The 18,509-nt window shown below is 38.2% G+C and overlaps 1 protein-coding gene across 5 annotated transcripts in view; it reads left to right on the plus strand.

The window, feature by feature from the left end:
- The window catches only part of LOC108713003 (stimulated by retinoic acid gene 6 protein-like), a 33,944-nt gene that overhangs the window by 1,597 nt on the left and 13,838 nt on the right, over nucleotides 1–18,509 (plus strand). For 2 of the 5 annotated variants that reach the window (XM_018255626.2, XM_041588389.1), the window contains exons 3-10: nucleotides 1,147–1,269; nucleotides 9,590–9,686; nucleotides 10,458–10,555; nucleotides 11,743–11,882; nucleotides 13,425–13,545; nucleotides 17,088–17,136; nucleotides 17,633–17,755; nucleotides 18,139–18,212. In XM_018255626.2, coding sequence (XP_018111115.1) covers nucleotides 9,636–9,686; nucleotides 10,458–10,555; nucleotides 11,743–11,882; nucleotides 13,425–13,545; nucleotides 17,088–17,136; nucleotides 17,633–17,755; nucleotides 18,139–18,212 — 656 coding nt within the window. In that variant the 5' untranslated portion in view covers nucleotides 1,147–1,269; nucleotides 9,590–9,635. Of the gene's footprint in view, nucleotides 1–1,146; nucleotides 1,270–5,063; nucleotides 5,152–9,589; nucleotides 9,687–10,457; nucleotides 10,556–11,742; nucleotides 11,883–13,424; nucleotides 13,546–17,087; nucleotides 17,137–17,632; nucleotides 17,756–18,138; nucleotides 18,213–18,509 lie in introns of those variants that run through there. The other 3 variants (XM_041588387.1, XM_041588388.1, XM_041588390.1) reach the window with 2 other exon arrangements.

Raw genomic sequence — 18,509 nt, forward strand, 5'->3', positions numbered from 1 at the left:
AGTTGGACAAAATTCCAGAGGAGGGGTGCAGCCCTTGCAAAGTCTTGAATGCGAGCAAGTGAGGAGGTAATGAGAGAAGAGTTGTGTAGCAGGTCAGTAGAGGAGTGTAGTAAGCGGTTGGGTGAGTATATAGAGATGAGTTCAGAGATGTAGGGTGGGGCAGAGTTATGAAGTGCTTTGAACGTAAGGGGCATTAGTTTGAATTTTATTCTGAAAGATAGCTGAAGCTGGAGTAGGGACTGGCAGAATGGCATGGCAGAGGACAAGGGGGTTGACTCTTTGCCTTTGCACTTTGTGTACTTTTTTTTTGTAATCTCTAAACTATTTGGTTGATTTACTACTGTGTTTTTGGTCATTGTCTTGGTGACTCACCCATTTCTGTTACAATTCCATGATGTGCAGCAATGCTTTGTTTTGTTAAATTGGAGGTTTTATCTACGGTGTTCTTCTAGTAACATCATTATTTTAATGGACACATAAACAGACTTAAATTCAGTAACCCCAGCTCCTTTACTGTTACCATGTGTTTCTTTTTCACACATGCTCACTGTTCTCTTTCTTTGCATGATGCCCACTCTTAGGGAGAATAGCAATAGCACTGATTCTTTTCTATTTGGAGACAATTGATTCTGGATCGAACACACAAACCTCTTTTAAATGCCATTGTAGACTTGTTCAATGCCTCTCTAGTTGCTATTTGAAGGCCCTGTGATATTTTTTCTTGATCAGCACATAGTTCACATGACAATTATTTCTTGAGAATGGCAGACTCTCTGTAACCATATTTTGTGTGCCTCTTTCGTTGGGATGGATGTCATATCTCACTGCTGGTATACCTAGCTTCAGTTAACTTTTAGACCAATGATTAGCCTCACACAGTAGGCTTGCATTATTCCAGATGAGCATAGGCTGGTGTGGACAGCTAGGAATGTATTTAGATGATTATTTTCTGTCATAGATACTCCTGGAAGCCTAACTTGAAAGTCTGATGATGAATTTCAAGAGGTGAATAACCCATTTAAGTCAAGGATGGCAATGTCTGATTTTTGTTTTCTTAATCAGTATTTGCACTATTTCACTTTAAGTGAGAACAGCATTAAAAGTACAAAATATTAGTTTATAAAAACATATATGCCTTCTATCTAGATGGATGTCTTTGATGCTGCAGAACTTTATGAAAAATCAGAAATTCCCCTCATAATTATAGCTGGGAAAAAGTATGGACTTGGTAATTCCAGAGACTGGGCTGCTAAAGGACCATTTTTGCTGGTAGGTCATTTTATTTGTCAACAACAAAAGTTCTCATGCTGGTCTGTAGAACTGACAAATGTAGTTTGAAGATGGTGGGTTTTGTTCTTACAACATTTGTGATCTATTAACAGGGTGTGAGAGTGGTAATAGCTGAAAGTTATGAGAAGATCCATAAAGACCACTTAGTAGGTATAGGTATCGCACCTCTTCAATTTCTTAGTGGGGAAAATGCAGAAACCCTGGGCCTTTCAGGGAAAGAGAAGTATTCTTTATCACTTCCAGCCGATCTGACTCCCAGACACAAAGTAGAAGTTAAGGTGGTTATGGGATTGCATGTGCTGTGGCTTGGTAATGTTTCAGACCTAAAATGAACAGAATAGGGAGCTGTGGGATAAGTCATGTGGTATTAATAATCTTAAACATTAACCTGAAAAGGTGTAAGTTAACACATTTATTATGACATCACATATATGCAGTTTGCATAAAGCCATCTGTCCAGTACATTTATTGTGAAACTTTCTGCTTTTATAACAAGGTATGCACAGTTTACTGCTGAAAATTATCAGTAAGGTAAAGGTCTTTATTTGGTGTTATTTCAAGTTTAATATCAAAGTTGTGACTCCTCCATTGTGTTTTGAGGCAATTACATAAATCAAACACAGGGCACACATTAGGAAAGTCAATAGAGAAGATAAACAAGCAGCACTGCCCTCTGGAAGTATTCTTTTGTTCTTCCATACTAATGTGTGATAATGTTATACTGATAATGTACTCTGGCAAACTGACGCCTGAAAGCCTAGCACAGCAAAGGCCCAAAAGTCAAAGCTGTAAGGGCAGAGACACGCTCAGATTCAGGGATCAGGGGATTCCTCTTCTTCGGGCGACTAATCTTCCAGAACTGCCTTCCCGCAAGCTAGAATGTAAATGGCACTCAGAGGAATTAGTTTTCCCGAAGTCGCCCGAAGTTGAAAGGCGACTTCGGAAAACAAAGCACTCCGAGTGCCATCCCATCGGTGATTTACATTCTAGCCGGCGGGAAGGCAGTTCGGGGAGATTAGTCGCCCGAAGAAGAGGAGATTAATCGACGGGCGACTAAATCTTCCTGATCCCGAAACTGAGCATGTGTCTCTACCCTAAAACATTTTGATTTTTCTGAGAAAAGCATGTTCATTGTTTAAATCTAACTAATTAATATAGTGAAAGGGATTGTTTTTCAAAGCCATTTGCCTGCTAGATGCACTTCACTGAAGTCAGTCGGAAATATTTTGCAGTTAAAGTCATTACAACAATGTGTTGGTCCCTAACTTCACTAACTGACAGCAGCACAGAGCATGTGCAGTGAATCGGCAGAAAAGAAGATGGGGAGCTACTGGGGCATCTTTGGAGACACAGATCTTCCCTGCTAAAGGGCTGTGGTTGCCTTGGGATGATACAGAAGCCTAAAACATAATGTACAATATTTCTAGCCTACTTCTTTAATTAAGCTTTTGTTCTCCTTTAAACTGTGATTTGCAGTGGACAATGGGAATATCTATAAAATATGTTAATTCCTCAATTTTGGTGACTTTTCGACAAATAGAATGGAAAGTGGCGTCACCAGAAAACAATCTTGCAGGAAACAAGCACAGAGGAAGATATCTAATCATACAGTCTTGTATTTTTTTAAAACTCATATTTTTATTAGATTCAATATAAAATAGAAATCTACAGAATCAGTTGGATAACGCACTAAACTTGATGCATTTCTTGTCCAACATCACTCACTCAGGAGCTGCCAGCTGAATACTTGGGTCTCAGTTTAGTTAGAGGTGCTGGGGTTCAAGAGGTATGGAGATTACTGAGTAATTATTTTTAGAAGTACTGTATATTGAAGGAACACGAATATTTAACAAAGTTATGCCTGGTCTGGCCAGTCCGACATTCACTTTAACCTGATTCATTAAGAATTCTACTGCTTCATTATACATTATCCATAGGGGCTAAGTTTTACCTGCAACTTTTTTTCCATGGTTAAAACTCCCACATGCTTGCCCTTTTTAATTGCCCATCACTGGGATCACCTGACTGTAACTGGGTGAATGGGAGCTGAATAATAGTCTCTGCAACATGGAGCTGGCCCCTTCACCTGTTGTACAATATAAGGATCAACTACATGGTAGATACATTTTCTCAGGAGGCAGCTTGCAACAGAACAAGATTTTTTAAAATGCTGTAAAGTCTAGTGATGGGCGAATTTATTCACCAGGCGCAAATTCGCGGCTAATTTGCGCGATTCGCAAAATGCCTGCGAAAATTTGCTTCGTGAATTTTTCACCGTTTCGCGAAATTCGCAAATTTTTCGGCAAAGCAAAAAGGCGCAAATTCGCCCATCACTAGTAATGTCTCATGGATTGTGTAGAATCGATCTGGAATGCGTCTTTCCGTGCAGTTCACATGAATATAAAAAAGGAATTTACTATATGAATGCCTGTGCCAGCTGTTTTCATGAAACCTTCCCTTACCTCTCATGCTCACATTCAAGACTTTGCAAAGGCTGCAACCCTCCTCTGGAACTCTCTCCCATGGTCTGTCGAACTTTCTCCCAACCTTTCTGCTTTCAAGAAATCTCTTATAACGCACTTCTTTCGAGAAGCCTACCCTCACTCTGCTTAACTACCAAATGCAACACCACATACAGTACCACATTTCTCACCCACTTAATTCGATCTTTGCCCACTCCCACACCTTGTGTATTACTCCCTTCCCTTTAGAGTGTAAGCTCTTTCTGCATAGGGCCTATCCAAGCTCCCAGATGTGTGCACGAGATTATCTTTGAATAATGACAAATCCTCTGTTTTGTTCTCTTCTAGAGGACATGGGGGCAAATTCACTAAGCGCCGAAGCGCCTAACGCTAGCGTCAATTCGCTAGCGTTGGGCATTTTCGTTACTTCGCAAATTCACTAACGAATGCTGGCGTAAATTCGCTAGTATTACTTTGCACCCTTACGCCTGGGAATTTTCGCTACGGACGTAACTACGCGCGCAGTGTACTGAACGCTACCTTTTACGCTAGACTTCCTTCACCACCTCAGACCAGGCGAAGTGCAATAGAGTAAATAGGGATTGCTTCAAAAAAAGTTCACATTTTTTCTAAGTCCCAAAAAACGCTGGCGTTTTTTCTATATTATAGGTGATAGGCTGAAAAAGATCGAAAAAATTTTTGGGGCTCCCCTCCTTCCACCCTACATTTCCTAACTCATGGCAACTTAACTATACAGTGGGCACATATGTAGGGCAAAAAAAAAAAAATATTTGATGTTTTGAAGGTTTCCCAGGAATTTGTAGTGATTCTACGAAATTTGAATTTGGCGCCGTAAGCAAATAAACCATCGCTAGCGTAACTTCGCTTCGCTTAGCGAACCAACGCCAGCGCAACTTCGCAACCTTACGCTACCCCTGTGCGCAACTTCGGATTTTAGTGAATTTGCGGAGCACTGGCGAAACTACGCCTGGCGAGGTGTGGTGAAGTGCGGCGAAGTTGCGCCTGGCGCAACTACGAATCTTAGTAAATTTGCCCCATGGTGTCTCTGAAAAAAAATAAGTGTTTGGTTTGCACACGTGAGAAAACTGTGTCAGTAAAGAAAAGCTTTAAGCATGGGAAAAAGTATTAATGCTTTTCTGACTGAGGGGATCACCCTCCAAAGTGCTGCTGTAATGCTAATAACATTTAGAGCTACTGCAGGATCATTTTGGATGGAGGTGTTACACAACTGTTTATTCGAGTCATATTCCTCTGCCTGTCGTTTGCTCCTTGTGATAAAACCCTCCTCCGCTGTTCTCAGTTGGTTGGTAAGTAGTCACACGTTGCAAGCCAGGGGCAGCAGCAGCAGCATGATGGAGTCAGCAACCACATCTAGATTGTAAGTAGATGATTATGGAATTATAATATATATATATATAGCCTATATTCTCATGTTCCCTGTAATTAGCATTGGATAAAGGTGAAGAATTCTCTGAAACTGAACTGTGCAGGACCTAAGTGTATAATTTGCAGCATATACAGTATATATATATTTTTTAACACATAATCACCTTTAATTTATTACTGGTTTCCATGTGTCTGTTGGTGTGCTAAGGGATGGGATGTTACTGTCTGACTCCTGTTTTCTAGCATATGAACACTTTTTGAGAGAGAACAAGCTGGTGGTACCTGGTGCTGTGATTCTCATGGTGATTCGTATACTGGATTTAGAGCTTTCTTGTTTTGTATCATGCCACATAATATACATCCTCACATGTCCTGGGAAGTGTTGCACTGTCTGAAAGGGTTTTTAGGATTCAATAAACATAAATTTTCGACAAACCCACGTTTGGCAAACGCGATCTCTGATTTGCATTTTAGATCAATACTGGAGATTTTGTTGGTCACTGTATATGCTCTTGATCTGCTGTAAGAATACAGAACTTGACCCAGGTGCATCTAGAAAGCAGGCCGTGCAACTGATGGATGGGCCTTGCAGTTAAACGGGGTATTATCCAGTTTTGACCTTTCTGTCAGGTACAGGGTTAAGCCAGAATGTCACAATAAACATCCAGTTACATTCCAGGCAAAAAGTGGCTATAAAACATTCTCTGCCTTCTCGTGTGAGTTGGCAAAGTTATTGAAAACCTTTCTCCTCTTCACATCTTATAGCTTTTGTAAAGCTAATTACACTCCTAACTGTCCATATCCTGCACTAAAAGCATTTTCTAGGGCGTTCTGTACATAATATGGAGATTTTGTACTCGGGTTCATGTTGTCCTCAGGAGCAAGTGAATTGCACTTATAGCTTTGTTTTGTTGTCCATAGAAAGCACTAATAGTCAAACTGCACACATTATGTAGCTAAGGTTATATGACATTTAAGCAATAAAATTAAAACTTGCTTAAGCTGTAATGAGTTTATAAATGAATAGTAAATTACATGCTCCCACTGATCCAATGCTTTTATAAAAGTTACAGGTTGGGGTATAAAGGGCTAAAAATATAAAGGGCTAAATGCTTATATGGATGTTTAGGATAAAAATGGAAGTCCTTATGATAGAATAGTGTTGTAATGTAATATGCATGTTTTTAAAGGGGCACTAAATCCTACTGTACTGCACTTCTTAACCACCTTTACTCAGTTGTTGCTGGACTACAAATCCCAGCATACTTTTAACCATATTATTAAGGCATGCTGGGAGCTGTAGTCTATCAATCATGGTTGTTTTCCTTTATCTGGCTCTGCAGGGCCACTGGTCGCATGGATATTTAAAATATTTCTTCATTTCAAGTCCTAGGCTCCTTGTTCTTTCTTCCTACAACTGGAATTGCTAGCGCTGAACAAGTATTTCCTTTATTTCCATGTGACTCTGTATAATCTCTCTACAGCAAGATGAATGAAACAACATTCTCATTGGTGAATTTTCTTGCATCTATAATGAAGTACATTTTTCATTGGTGAATTAAGTTTTTGGCAACTTCTATAGAGAATAGAGTGCGCAGTGGGACAGCTTTACGGTTGGGTTTAGTGTCCTTTAAAGAGACGAATCATGTCATTGTTGAGGTATAGGTATGGGAACTGGTATCTTGAAACCCATTATCCAGAAAGTTCAGAATTACGGAAAGACTGTCTCCCATAGACTCCATTTTATCCAAATAATACAAATTTTTAAAATCGATTTCCTTTTTCTCTGTAATAATAAAACAGTACTCTGTACTTGATGCAGCCTAAGATTGAATTAATCCTTATTGGAAGCAAAACCAGCCTATTGGGTTTATTTAATGTTTACATGATTTTCTAGTATTAATTACTAAATATACTAAATAAATTAAAGAAAGCTCCGTTATCCGGAAAACCCCAAGTCCCGAGCATTCTGGATAACAGGTTCCATACCTGTGCCACCATATGGAAATAGTGATCTCATTGCTTAAGTCTTTGATATCACGTTAAACCCACTTTACAGGCCTATTAAGAGAAATGTCTGTGAGGCTAGTTTAACATTTGCTGTTACAGCCTTCTTTTGGTATTTTTGGCAAACCTGCCACTTCTGTGTTGGTCTGGTCTGGCCTTAGAGGGTGCCCAAACAGCTGCTAATAGAGACACCAGAATGTAATCCTGCTCTTTAGCCAGTGAATGGAGGGACAGGGTTAGTAATGAGGCGGCAAGCATTACTGTACCATTACAAACAAGCCAGCTTGCAGAAAACTTTGTGTCCCCTTTTGTCTTTTAATAGAACTATTTGGTGCAAATGATAGTGCTACAAATTCAACCCCACAACATCTGCCTCAATCTCATACTGCTGTGTTATCCCATTATAATAATTTTCAAGTCAAGGGACCCCACTCATAGTGATCAGTATTTGTTGTATAATTTCCACCAACAACTGGAACATAAACTGGCGGTTTTCATAACTCACACCACTGGGTGAAGCTGTGCCAGGCAATTGTGAGTCTAAGGGGATGCAATCTTAAAAGCTGGCAGATAACCAGACTGGACCTTTGTCAAAACAGCATTGAAATCAAACACCAGACCAACACACAAGAGGGCAAGAGCAGATATTGCATAATATTGTAGTCCCATATGTTGTGGGGATATTGTGCCAAATTTCGAAAACATGCTCAGATTTTTAAATTGCTAAACAGAACACCCTCGGCAAACATGTGTGGGTGCTATCATTGTGAAGTGAGTTATCAGTGAAATGCTTTATTCATATCTGTACTTCCCCTGGTATTGGAAAGCGATTTTTAATTATGTACATTAACTAGAAATACACAAATAATTACCGGCTTTTTCCAGAAAAATGCAAGAACTATATAAATGTAAATAGCAACACTTCAACAGCAGCAGAAAAGCAATAAAACCACTGATAAAAGTGAAAACAAATAAGTTCCACAGCCCAACCCCACATAGTCATCCCTTTTAACTTGTATTACATGTTGTTATGGCCTAAATGCTCCTTTATTGCTCCTTTATTACTCCTAGTTGTTATTTATATTTATACATGTTGCAACTGTATTTAAAGCAGTAGTTTACCTTAAAATTACTATTAAAGGGATACTGTCATGGGGAAAGAAATGTTTTCAAAATGAATCAGTTAATAGTGCTACTCCAGCAGAATTTTGCACTGAAATCCATTTCTCAGAAGAGAAAACAGATTTTTTTATATTCAATTTTGAAATCTGACATGGGGCTAGACATATTGTCAATTTTCCCAGCTGCCCCAAGTCATGTGCTGGAGTAGCACTATTAACTGATTCGTTTTGAAAAAAACATGTTTTCCGATGGCAGGATCCCTTTAAGTATTTGAACGCCACGTACAGTTCAGTAATCTTCTCACCACTACTGAGTTTTTCTACCCATAGGCAAGGGTATTAGTCATTTTACTGCATTAGTCAGATATACAGAAGGTATATGGCACATAGAGGAAAAACCAGACCTGGATTTACACATTGGGAGCCCCTAGGCCAGGACCATATTGCTTTGTATAAATGTTGTGTGGGAGGTTAGACCCCAGCACCTAAGCTGAGAATGGGGGCAATGACAACAAACACTGCTATGTGATTATTTCAGTGAAAATTCAAATATGAGTCTTCTAGGAAAATGTCATGTAAATGTATTTTTTCTTGCTTTGGTTTCTCAATCTAAAATCTGCATAGTTGGCATTGTGATTTACAGATCCTTTCCTGTATTCCTAAAGGTTTTTAAATCTATACAAGGAAGACAAGTTCATAAACTAATGCATATTTGTTATTGACATCTGTGTTATACAGGGCTTTCAAAATCAGTTGTATTTGTAATTTATGGAAAATAAGTTTACATTATCTCTATTATAAAACGTAATAATCAAAAACATTAGTGGGCAGATTTATCAAGGGTCAAATTGGAAATTTGAATTCGAAATCCAAATTTTCGAGTTTTTTTATAGCTAAAACTTGCTGAATTGCTGTTTAAGTCGATGGGAGGCGTCCTGGATTCAAATTTGATTCGCATTTTTGGGTTGATCCTATTCACCCGAGTTTAATACATTCGATTTTTTAATACATTTTGATTGGTCTAATTTTGAGTTCATGGGAGTTTATGGGAGTTTTTAATTGACCATTGATATATCTGCCCCTAAGACTCTTTAATGTTTTTATAATTCCATGGTTTAGATTTGTCAAATTTGGAACTTGAGCAGTAGCAGAACTAGTCACTCACATTCTTTAGGGCAAAATTTGCAACCTGAAATCTCCAAACCCATAAGCCACTGGAACTACCTGCCACCCCCAACCTGTGTTGTTGCTGTGTTATATACAGTAAATGTGTGCTGTAATCTTCTTTCCTTTTTTTCCAAGACTTGTCAATGCCAATGAGACCACACAATCCACTGCTGATACCTGTATGAAGTCCATTAGAATGGATCTCTTTGTCCATGTTTCACTAATTCCAGCAGTGAGTAATATTTTTTTACTTTTGTGTATATCTAAAATGAAAACAGAAACACCTTTATTGTTTATATAAATAAGCTGATGTGTAGCAACGGGGGCAGCCATTCAAATCAGAAAAGGCTCAAGTTACTCAGCAGATAAGCTCTGTAGAACATAATGTTGTCCATTATTTATACTGTGCCATATAGTCTTTTTTCAATTTCCGCCATTGCTACACAGCAGCTTGTTTATATGAACTATAGTAGTGATTCTGCAGCAAACAGCCCAGTTTTACCAGTGCACAGCAACACTACATTACGTTTTTGGTGTTCCTTTAATTGCTGCAGTATTGCCTGTTGCTCTTTAAAGAAAATTAAATAAGAATAGCAGGGGTTAGTGGGCACACAGGAGTTAAATGGGATGTACAAGAATGGGAATGAAGCAGGGTAAGGAGAATAATAGGAGCTGTAGGGAACAGGTGGGGCAAAATGTGGGCAAAATATCTTCACCATAAAGTAAGGGAGCCCTGAAAACCATTGACCTAAATGAAATACATTACAGGCAGCAGAGTCCTGATTCCCCTCTGCACTGATGCTTTTAGGGATTAGTAAATCACATATATGCTGAGAGGAGCTTCCCTGGGGGCATTTTAGTTTGGCATTCTGACACAGAGTCGATGGAAGACGAGTTGATAGGAATCTTAAACTCCTATACTGATGAATGTAAATATTTCATCCAAATTATTTATAAATATCTTGTTTGGTTTATAAAATAATATTATTCTATCTATATTTAGGTTCTCATCACAGTTCTTTTATCCTATGTACAACGCCGAGCAAGTCTTTTGAAAACCACAGATAAGCTTCCATTGAGCAAGAAATTTGGAATTGTTGTGTAGGTACTTTATTCAACTTAGTGTCATGAGGCATGTAATGTAACTGCCATGTATACCCAGCACAAAAAAACAGAAAGTACAAATGTTACAAATGTTAATATGAAATTCATCTTGCCTGCCTGAAGGCTATCCAAGGGATTTATGAGACTGCCTAAGGGATTCATAGACTTTGTTTGACAATTGACATAATTGTTTCAGGTGTTGCAAAAGAGAAGCTGGGTGGATTGGTGACATAGGTGTTAAGGTGACCACTGTCTACCTACCTCCCTCTAATATCATCCAGACTATGAACAAGATATACTGTGTGGTGGATACTATTGCTCCTGAACCATAAACTGGAACCATTCTGTAATTTACCAGGACTGGAGTATGTTCCTACTACTGAAACAGGGCTGTTGCATGTGCAGTATTAGATATTATTCAATTGTCCTCAAAATACATATGAATAATGTTAAAGGGATACTGTCATGGGAAAAATGTTCTTTTCAAAACACATCAGTTAATAGTGCTGCTCCAGCAGAATTCTGCACTGAAATCCCTTTCTCAAAAGGGCAAACAGATTTTTTTATATTTAATTTTAAAATCTAACATGGGACTAGAAATATTGTCAGTTTCCCAGCTGCCCCCAGTCATGTGACTTGTGCTCTGATAAACTTCAATCACTCTTTACTGCTGTACTGCAAGTTGGAGTGATATCACCCCCTCCTTTCCTGCCCCCAGCAGCCTAACAACAGAACAATGGGAAGGTAACCAGATAGCAGCTCCCTAACACAAGATAACAGCTGCCTTGTAGATCTAAGAGGAGCACTCAATAGTAAAAATCCAGGTCCCACTACGACACATTCAGTTACATTGAGGAGGAGAAACATCAGCCTGCCAAAAAAAAGTTCCATCCTAAAGTGCTGGCTCTTTCTGAAAGCACATGACCAGCAAAATAACCTGAGATGGCTGCCTACACACCAATATTACAACTAAAAACTTGCTGGTTCAGGAATGAAATGTTATATGGTGAATTATTTGCAGTGTAAACAGTGTAATTTAGAAATAAAAGCGACATTTATAAAAAGCATGACAGACTTTAAGATTTACTGCAGCAAGCACTCCTGCAGCAAAGCCTCCAAATGATGTTGTGCCTAACCAATAGCTAATGTACTACTGAACTCAATATTCGGTTTTCTATCCCTAGGCCAGTGAACTTTATAAGTAGCTACTCAAACAGATGGTCATTTGGAGCTGCATGTGGGGCAACAGCTACAACTGTTTTTCTTCTTTTCTTCAATGAGTATTCAAACTACTTCAACTTTACTGCTCCACCCTGGGCCAAAGGTATGGATGTGACTATTTGTGTATTCAGTTATTTATATTTATAGAGAAGAAGATCTTTAAACTACACTGGCAAAGCTGAAGGATCAGTGCCAACAGTTCTTCATGAAGTGCTAGAGTAAACCACACACACCACTGTAGGATTAAGCACAATCTAACCCTCTTTCAAAAATTCCCCAAGCCGCAGGTTTACTAATCAGATTGGCCTGTGAGTTGCAGGCAGTGCTACCTATGCCTACCTTGATTTCTGAGGAAATGCAGGGGTTATTTGAATAAACCAGTATAGTCAAATACAAACTTTCGAACCATATATAGTTACAAAGACATATCCTTGTTTTGCAAAAAACACACCGCTGCATGTAGTTTGACCTTAAAAAAAATAACAACCTTCCTAGTTCTGCAGGGTTTTCTCCTATAAATTGTTAAGAAGCCCGAGGTTCTGCACAAATCTGCCATATCTATCACTGTTTTCTCAACAACTGATTGAGGCAAACAGTGTTTTGTTAATGAAAATAGGTACACTTGGTGGAACAAGTGGCACGTCGAATAAATTGTACCATTCCTGAAAATTGGTTTTAAAGTACAGGTATAGGATCCCTTATCCGGAAACCCGATATCCAGAAAGCTCCAAATTACGGAATGGCTGTCTCCCATAGACTCCATTTTATCCAAAAAATCCAAATTTTTAAAAATGATTTCCTTTTTCTCTGTAAGAATAAAACAGTAGCTTGTACATAATCCCAACTAAAATATAATTAATCCTTATTGGAAGCAAAACCAGCCTATTGGGTTTATTTAATGTTTAAATGAATTTCTAGTAGACTTAAGGCATGAAGACCCAAATTACGGAAAGATCCATTATCCGGAAAACCCCAGGTCCCGAGCATTCTGGATAACAGGTCCCATACCACTGATATGTATATATGTATGGGACAACATATATAAAATTGTGTGACAACTGCTGCAATCCAGAAAGTTTATTTTACATTCAGAAGTTTCGAAATTGATTGTGTAATAAATACGAACAGGGTTTCTATATTCAAACCTTTAGGATGGTCTCAAAAGTAACGTGCAATACCCTGTTAATTAAGGGTTCGGAATGTTGGCTGGTCATAGAAGATCTTTAGATTTCAGGCCATGAACGGCCAGTACTGGTAACATTAGACAGTTCCCACTAAAATAAATGAGAGGCAGCAGGGGATATTTTGGAGGCTTTTCCACCAGCTGAAATATGCTGATGGAGAAAGCATACATATATCATGCCTTTTATGTTAACTTTGCAAAAGAGGCCAGTTGCAGCATTCCTGAAATGTATTGCTAGTTGCATATCTTGTTTTTTTTTTCATGGGACTGTACAAAGCTATTCACACTGGGTTTAACATGGGATCAGGGACATGAATAAATGTCCCCTAATTTTAAAGATGAGAATATTGGGATGAATGAAAAAGTCTTATCTTTCAGGTGTTGAGAAGGTTAACCATAAATTAGATTTAATTAGATTTAATTAAAGTAAAATCATGCCTGTTGTTTCCATTTTGTATCTAGCTCTTGTTTATCTACTGTCTGCTCTCGAGGTTGCTATGGATTATTACCCTTTCTTTGCCTGTCTATCAACTGAAAACAGAATTCTTGGTTCATCCCTAGGATTCTGCTACGCTGTCTGCTGGTAAGAACAAATGTGCAGTTTTGTTTTAATGAGAAAATATCACATTTACAAATGCCTGAAATGCCATGTCTCCAAAGATTAGATAGGAATTATGCTCATTTTATAATGACTTAAAGGGGTGAAATAGAAATAAGCTCAACATGAACCCAATAACCCCAAATAGAGGTTTTGATTGGAAATATGCTTTGCCTATTGTTTTATAATGTTAAAAATTATCTATTTTTCTAATAGCTAATACAGAAGAGGATGTCTAATCAAATTCTTTCTACAAAATGAACTCTTCCATATCTAGCCTGCCTACAACACAGTAGCATTGTTACTATGGAGCTCATTAATGTTCTTTAAAGCGGACCTGTCACCCACACATAAAAAGCTGTATAATGAAAGTATTTTGCAAATTAAACATGAAACATCCATACCTCTTATAAAGGTGTTTAAATATCTGAGCTGTCAATCATATATTTTCTGTCCCGCCTCTATGCCTGAGGCATAAAGTGGGGCAGTAAATTACTTTCAGTTACCAGTTAGCACTTCCTAGATATCACTGCCCTCCTCACACTAATTGTGTAGGGCACTGTGCGGTTAGTCCCCCATTCAGGTGCATACACGCATTTGGGCAATATACAGCTTGCCTTAAAGGACCAGTAACATCAAAAAATTTTTTAAAAAAACAAGGCAAATTATACTTTAAAATTGCAAATTCTTTATAAGAAATAACTTACCAAAAACGCTGCTTCTGCTCCTCTTCAGAAAAGGCGGCAGGGTGACGATCCATCGAGCGGCGCTCGATTTCTCCTCCCTGGCTATCTACTGCTGGATCCTTTAGCTCCCACTTTCCATGTTACTGCAGGTTTAGGAGTGAGAGAGAGGCTGTGTCAGTTTTGGATGGGGAGACAGGCCTAATGTTTTCTTGCTGTCATGGCACTTTGCTTTCCTGTATCTGGGCAGCAGCAGGCTTGGCGTAGGCCTGTGTTCGGGTACACTGGTGCAGCAGCGCTTCAAGCATGAGCTTTCTGCGGATCACTGTCACTGCTTATAAGAGTCAAAAGAAAAAGGGAGATAATTAAAAAAAAGTATACAAAATAAATAATGAAGACCAATTGAGAAGTTGCTGACCATTCTATAACATACTAAGGGGCCGATTCACTAAGCTCGAGTGAAGGATTCGAATGAAAAATACTTCGAATTTCGAAGTATTTTTGGGGTACTTCGACCATCGAATGGGCTACTTCGACCTTCGACTACGACCTTCGACTTCGATTCGAACGATTCGAACTAAAAATCGTTCGACTATTCGACCATTCGATAGTCGAAGTACTTTCCCTTTAAAAAAAACTTCGACCCCCTACTTCGGCAGCTAAAAGCTACCGAAGTCAATGTTAGCCTATGGGGAAGGTCCCCATAGGCTTGGCTAACTTTTTTTTGATCGAAGGATTTTCCTTCGACCGTTGGATTAAAATCCTTCGATCGTTCGATCGCAGGATTTGCGCTAAATCCTTCGACTTCGATATTCGAAGTCGAAGGATTTCAATTCGAGTGTCGAATTTCGAAGTATTTTTTACTTCGAAATTCGACCCTTAGTGAATCTGCCCCTAAAAGTTAACGTAAAGGTGAACCACCCCATTAAATATATTGTTTATTATTATTATACATTATGATGTTTCCTTGTAGCTTTATTCCATTGCTTAGGTACTGAAAAATGGCAAATTAATAAGGCATACAAGCTAGACAATCATAACTCTGAACAGTAAATAATTAGTTGGACATGCCAATTCATGCCAGCAATACTTTTGTCCACTTCTGTTAATGAATTCTAACTATCCGAATTACATACCACAAAGAGTTCTACCTGTCTGTATTCTGTCAGCTCTACATATGAGCACTGCATTGATTAATAAGATGCTTCTCACTTGAATACAGAAGGGTTGTAGAGGCCATTGCTTGTTGGCAATCATCGGGTAAGCTTAGTGTGCTGACACTGCTAAGCAAGCAAGCTTGTCTGTCTGTGAGTGATCGAGCTGTAGAGATAGTAAAAGTAGGAGACTGAGCAATCACAACGGTTGCTGGTTCTGCCCATGCTGTTATGTGCTTCAGTTTACATGGATATTAATTCCCCACATTCTGAATTTTAAATATGAACCAGTTTTGTGAATTGTTTAAGGGTGGTTTTGACCTATTGTTCAAGCCTGATTTTCTCCAGGTAGTTTAGTTTAGAGAGATGCACTATGGTCCCTACAACAGGTTGCTGACACCACATTATTTTACTGTAGCTATGGGTCAATCATTTCATGAGCTCTGCATAATACAGGTGTGTGGGATAGCAGCACAAAATATGCTATAATTTGCTATAAAGTATGAGAGTGACCCCGGGTTGATGTGGCCAGACGAGACCAAGAACACATGAAACTCTGCAGCCGCCTTCAAAAGCACTATAGTTATAGTGAAGCATGGTTGCGTTAGCATCATGCTCTGTGGTCCTGGGTATCTTGGTATAATAGAAGGAAGTATCAATGGGTCACAATACACTACAACATTTTAGTCCAACAAAACCTCAAGCTTTGGGAATAATACACCTTTGAGCAGGGCAATGATCTTAAACCCAAGGCTGAAGAAAAACTGGGTTAGGAGGTTAGGAAAGAGTTTTTCTACTTTCTACAATGGCCAATCCAGTTAAGAATCTGTCGCACCATATGAAAATTGACTTGAACAAGGGTGATCTGACTAAACCAAAGAATCTGAAACAAAAAATTGTATATACAGTACTTAACTAAAAAAGACTTGAAGTTGTCTGCAAAAGAAGGCTTCAAAATATGAAGGTTTGGGGACGGAATACATAGGCAATTTAGCAGATTAAATGTTCTATATTAACATGTTATCTCCAACAAATTCAAATTCAATAAAACAGATTCAGTTTTTGCAAATTTGCGCCGTGAAATTTGTGAAATGGCGAAAAATTCGATAAACTCGTTTCTGACGCCGGCAAATTTTCACCAGCGAATTTTCGCGCCCGTTTCGCAAATTTATTCGCCCGCGGCAAATCGCGCAAATTCGCTGGCAAATAAATTTGCACATCACTACTGGCTATATGTTTAAAGCAGGGTCCTACACTGTGATAAACACAGGGTCTCCATCAATAGTTGTGGGGCCCTGTGCAATAATAATAATAACAATACCCTAACATCCAGATTTATGTTCAAAGACAACCAATACCCAATACAAGAATTAAAGAGGGCCCTGTCCAAAAGAGCTTACAGTGCTATAAAGTTTGTAGGGCCGTCACCCAGAGAACCCCAATTACTAGCCCACTGGATATTAATCCTACAGATTGGTTATGAGTGGCAAATTATTTTTGCAATACATTATGCACAGTGAAGGAAGAGGAAGTAAAAAGTCATTTTTGGCACATACAAAAAATCTACACAACAGAGAGGAGAATTGCGAATAGATAAACTACTACAGGGGCAAACTGTTGATTCTCTACCAACTGCACAAAAACTTGTTATATTATAGCAGTTATCTTAGATCTTTATATTCTCCTTCAGGTTTTGTGTGCAGTTGGCTGATATGTTTGAGTGCCAGAAGATAACTCAGGTGAGTAGTAACTAATGGTTTGGTAAAAAATATATTATTGCTATAAATAAGTGAATTAACTTTGTACCCCTCCAGGAGTTTGCATTATGATATGATGTTATTAAAGGTTGTGTTAGAAAATCAGTATTCAGAAACAGGTGGAAAAATAAGATTAGTAACATATGTTAACATACTGTTTCTTTACAGGCGAAAGATAATGAACTCAGATTTAGACAGGCTAAGCTTTAGATAGCTAGCTTTACAAAAATATTTAAAGTGAAAAATAGTGACATGAGACAGTACAGATGCAGAGTGGTGAACATTTGAGAGGGAAATATAACAATGTTAACCAAAACACTCTCTAGATCCTTCTAGAACAGTAGTGGGGAATTAAATTAGTATTAGGATTACAGTTGTGATTGAATACACCTATTAAGAGGGGAAAAAAATGAGGCATTTTTACGTGTCTTACGTATTTTAAGCTAACGTGTCTATGTCTCATATACCTTTTCGCTAGGCTTCAACCATCCTTCTCCTCACTCCTGTCCCATCTCTAGTTTGCTGTCTGTTTCTGATTGGAAGATTTCTGCACATCTTAGTGAAAACTATGTTGGCTCTTCGCAGACCTGAGGAGAAACAGGTTGAGATCCTAATACATCCTTATATATATATATATATATATATATATATATATATATATATATATATATATGTGTGTGTACATACACTCTATATGTGTAATTATTGAATAGAAATCCTTACTCTGTGAAGCTCTTTCTGTCAAATTTTATATTTAATTTATTGTTAAAATATTGAGTGTGTACTATTTTTTTATTTTAAAACATCTTAAAACTACTAGCATTGTCAGACTGCAGCTCATAAGATGCAGAATGATGGCAATTAATTTGTGTTGATGGCAACCAAAATGCTCAGAATTTGTTTTGTTTTTACATTTGTTGTCCGTTTAATTAACTGTATGGTATAAAATAGCTTATGTATTCTTATATTTTGACTTTAACACAGGAACATGAGGAACCATTACTGCCAAAACATCTCACACACTACTTGAATTACCTCCTGAAAGGCTTTCCTGAAATGTAAGTTTCTAACTGATGAGGTTAAAAAATTAAGCCACACACCCACGTGAATATACCCACAGTGGGACACTGTCACAAATAACCTTAAATGTATGTATTTGATTTAGTAATTTGTCTTATGGATATAGACTGTGTATCTTTATGAAATCAGAGCTAAGACTTGACTAGAGGAAGAATTCCTGTCAAGCTGAAGATTTGAGCCTTAGTCAGGTTTTTGTTTATTTATACAATATTAAATGAGGGATAGACAACTTGAGGCTGATGTTTCCAAAAAACATAAACTGAGGATAAAAAGAA

Source organism: Xenopus laevis, chromosome 3S (genome assembly GCF_017654675.1).
Source record: "Xenopus laevis strain J_2021 chromosome 3S, Xenopus_laevis_v10.1, whole genome shotgun sequence".
NCBI lineage: Eukaryota > Metazoa > Chordata > Amphibia > Anura > Pipidae > Xenopus > Xenopus laevis.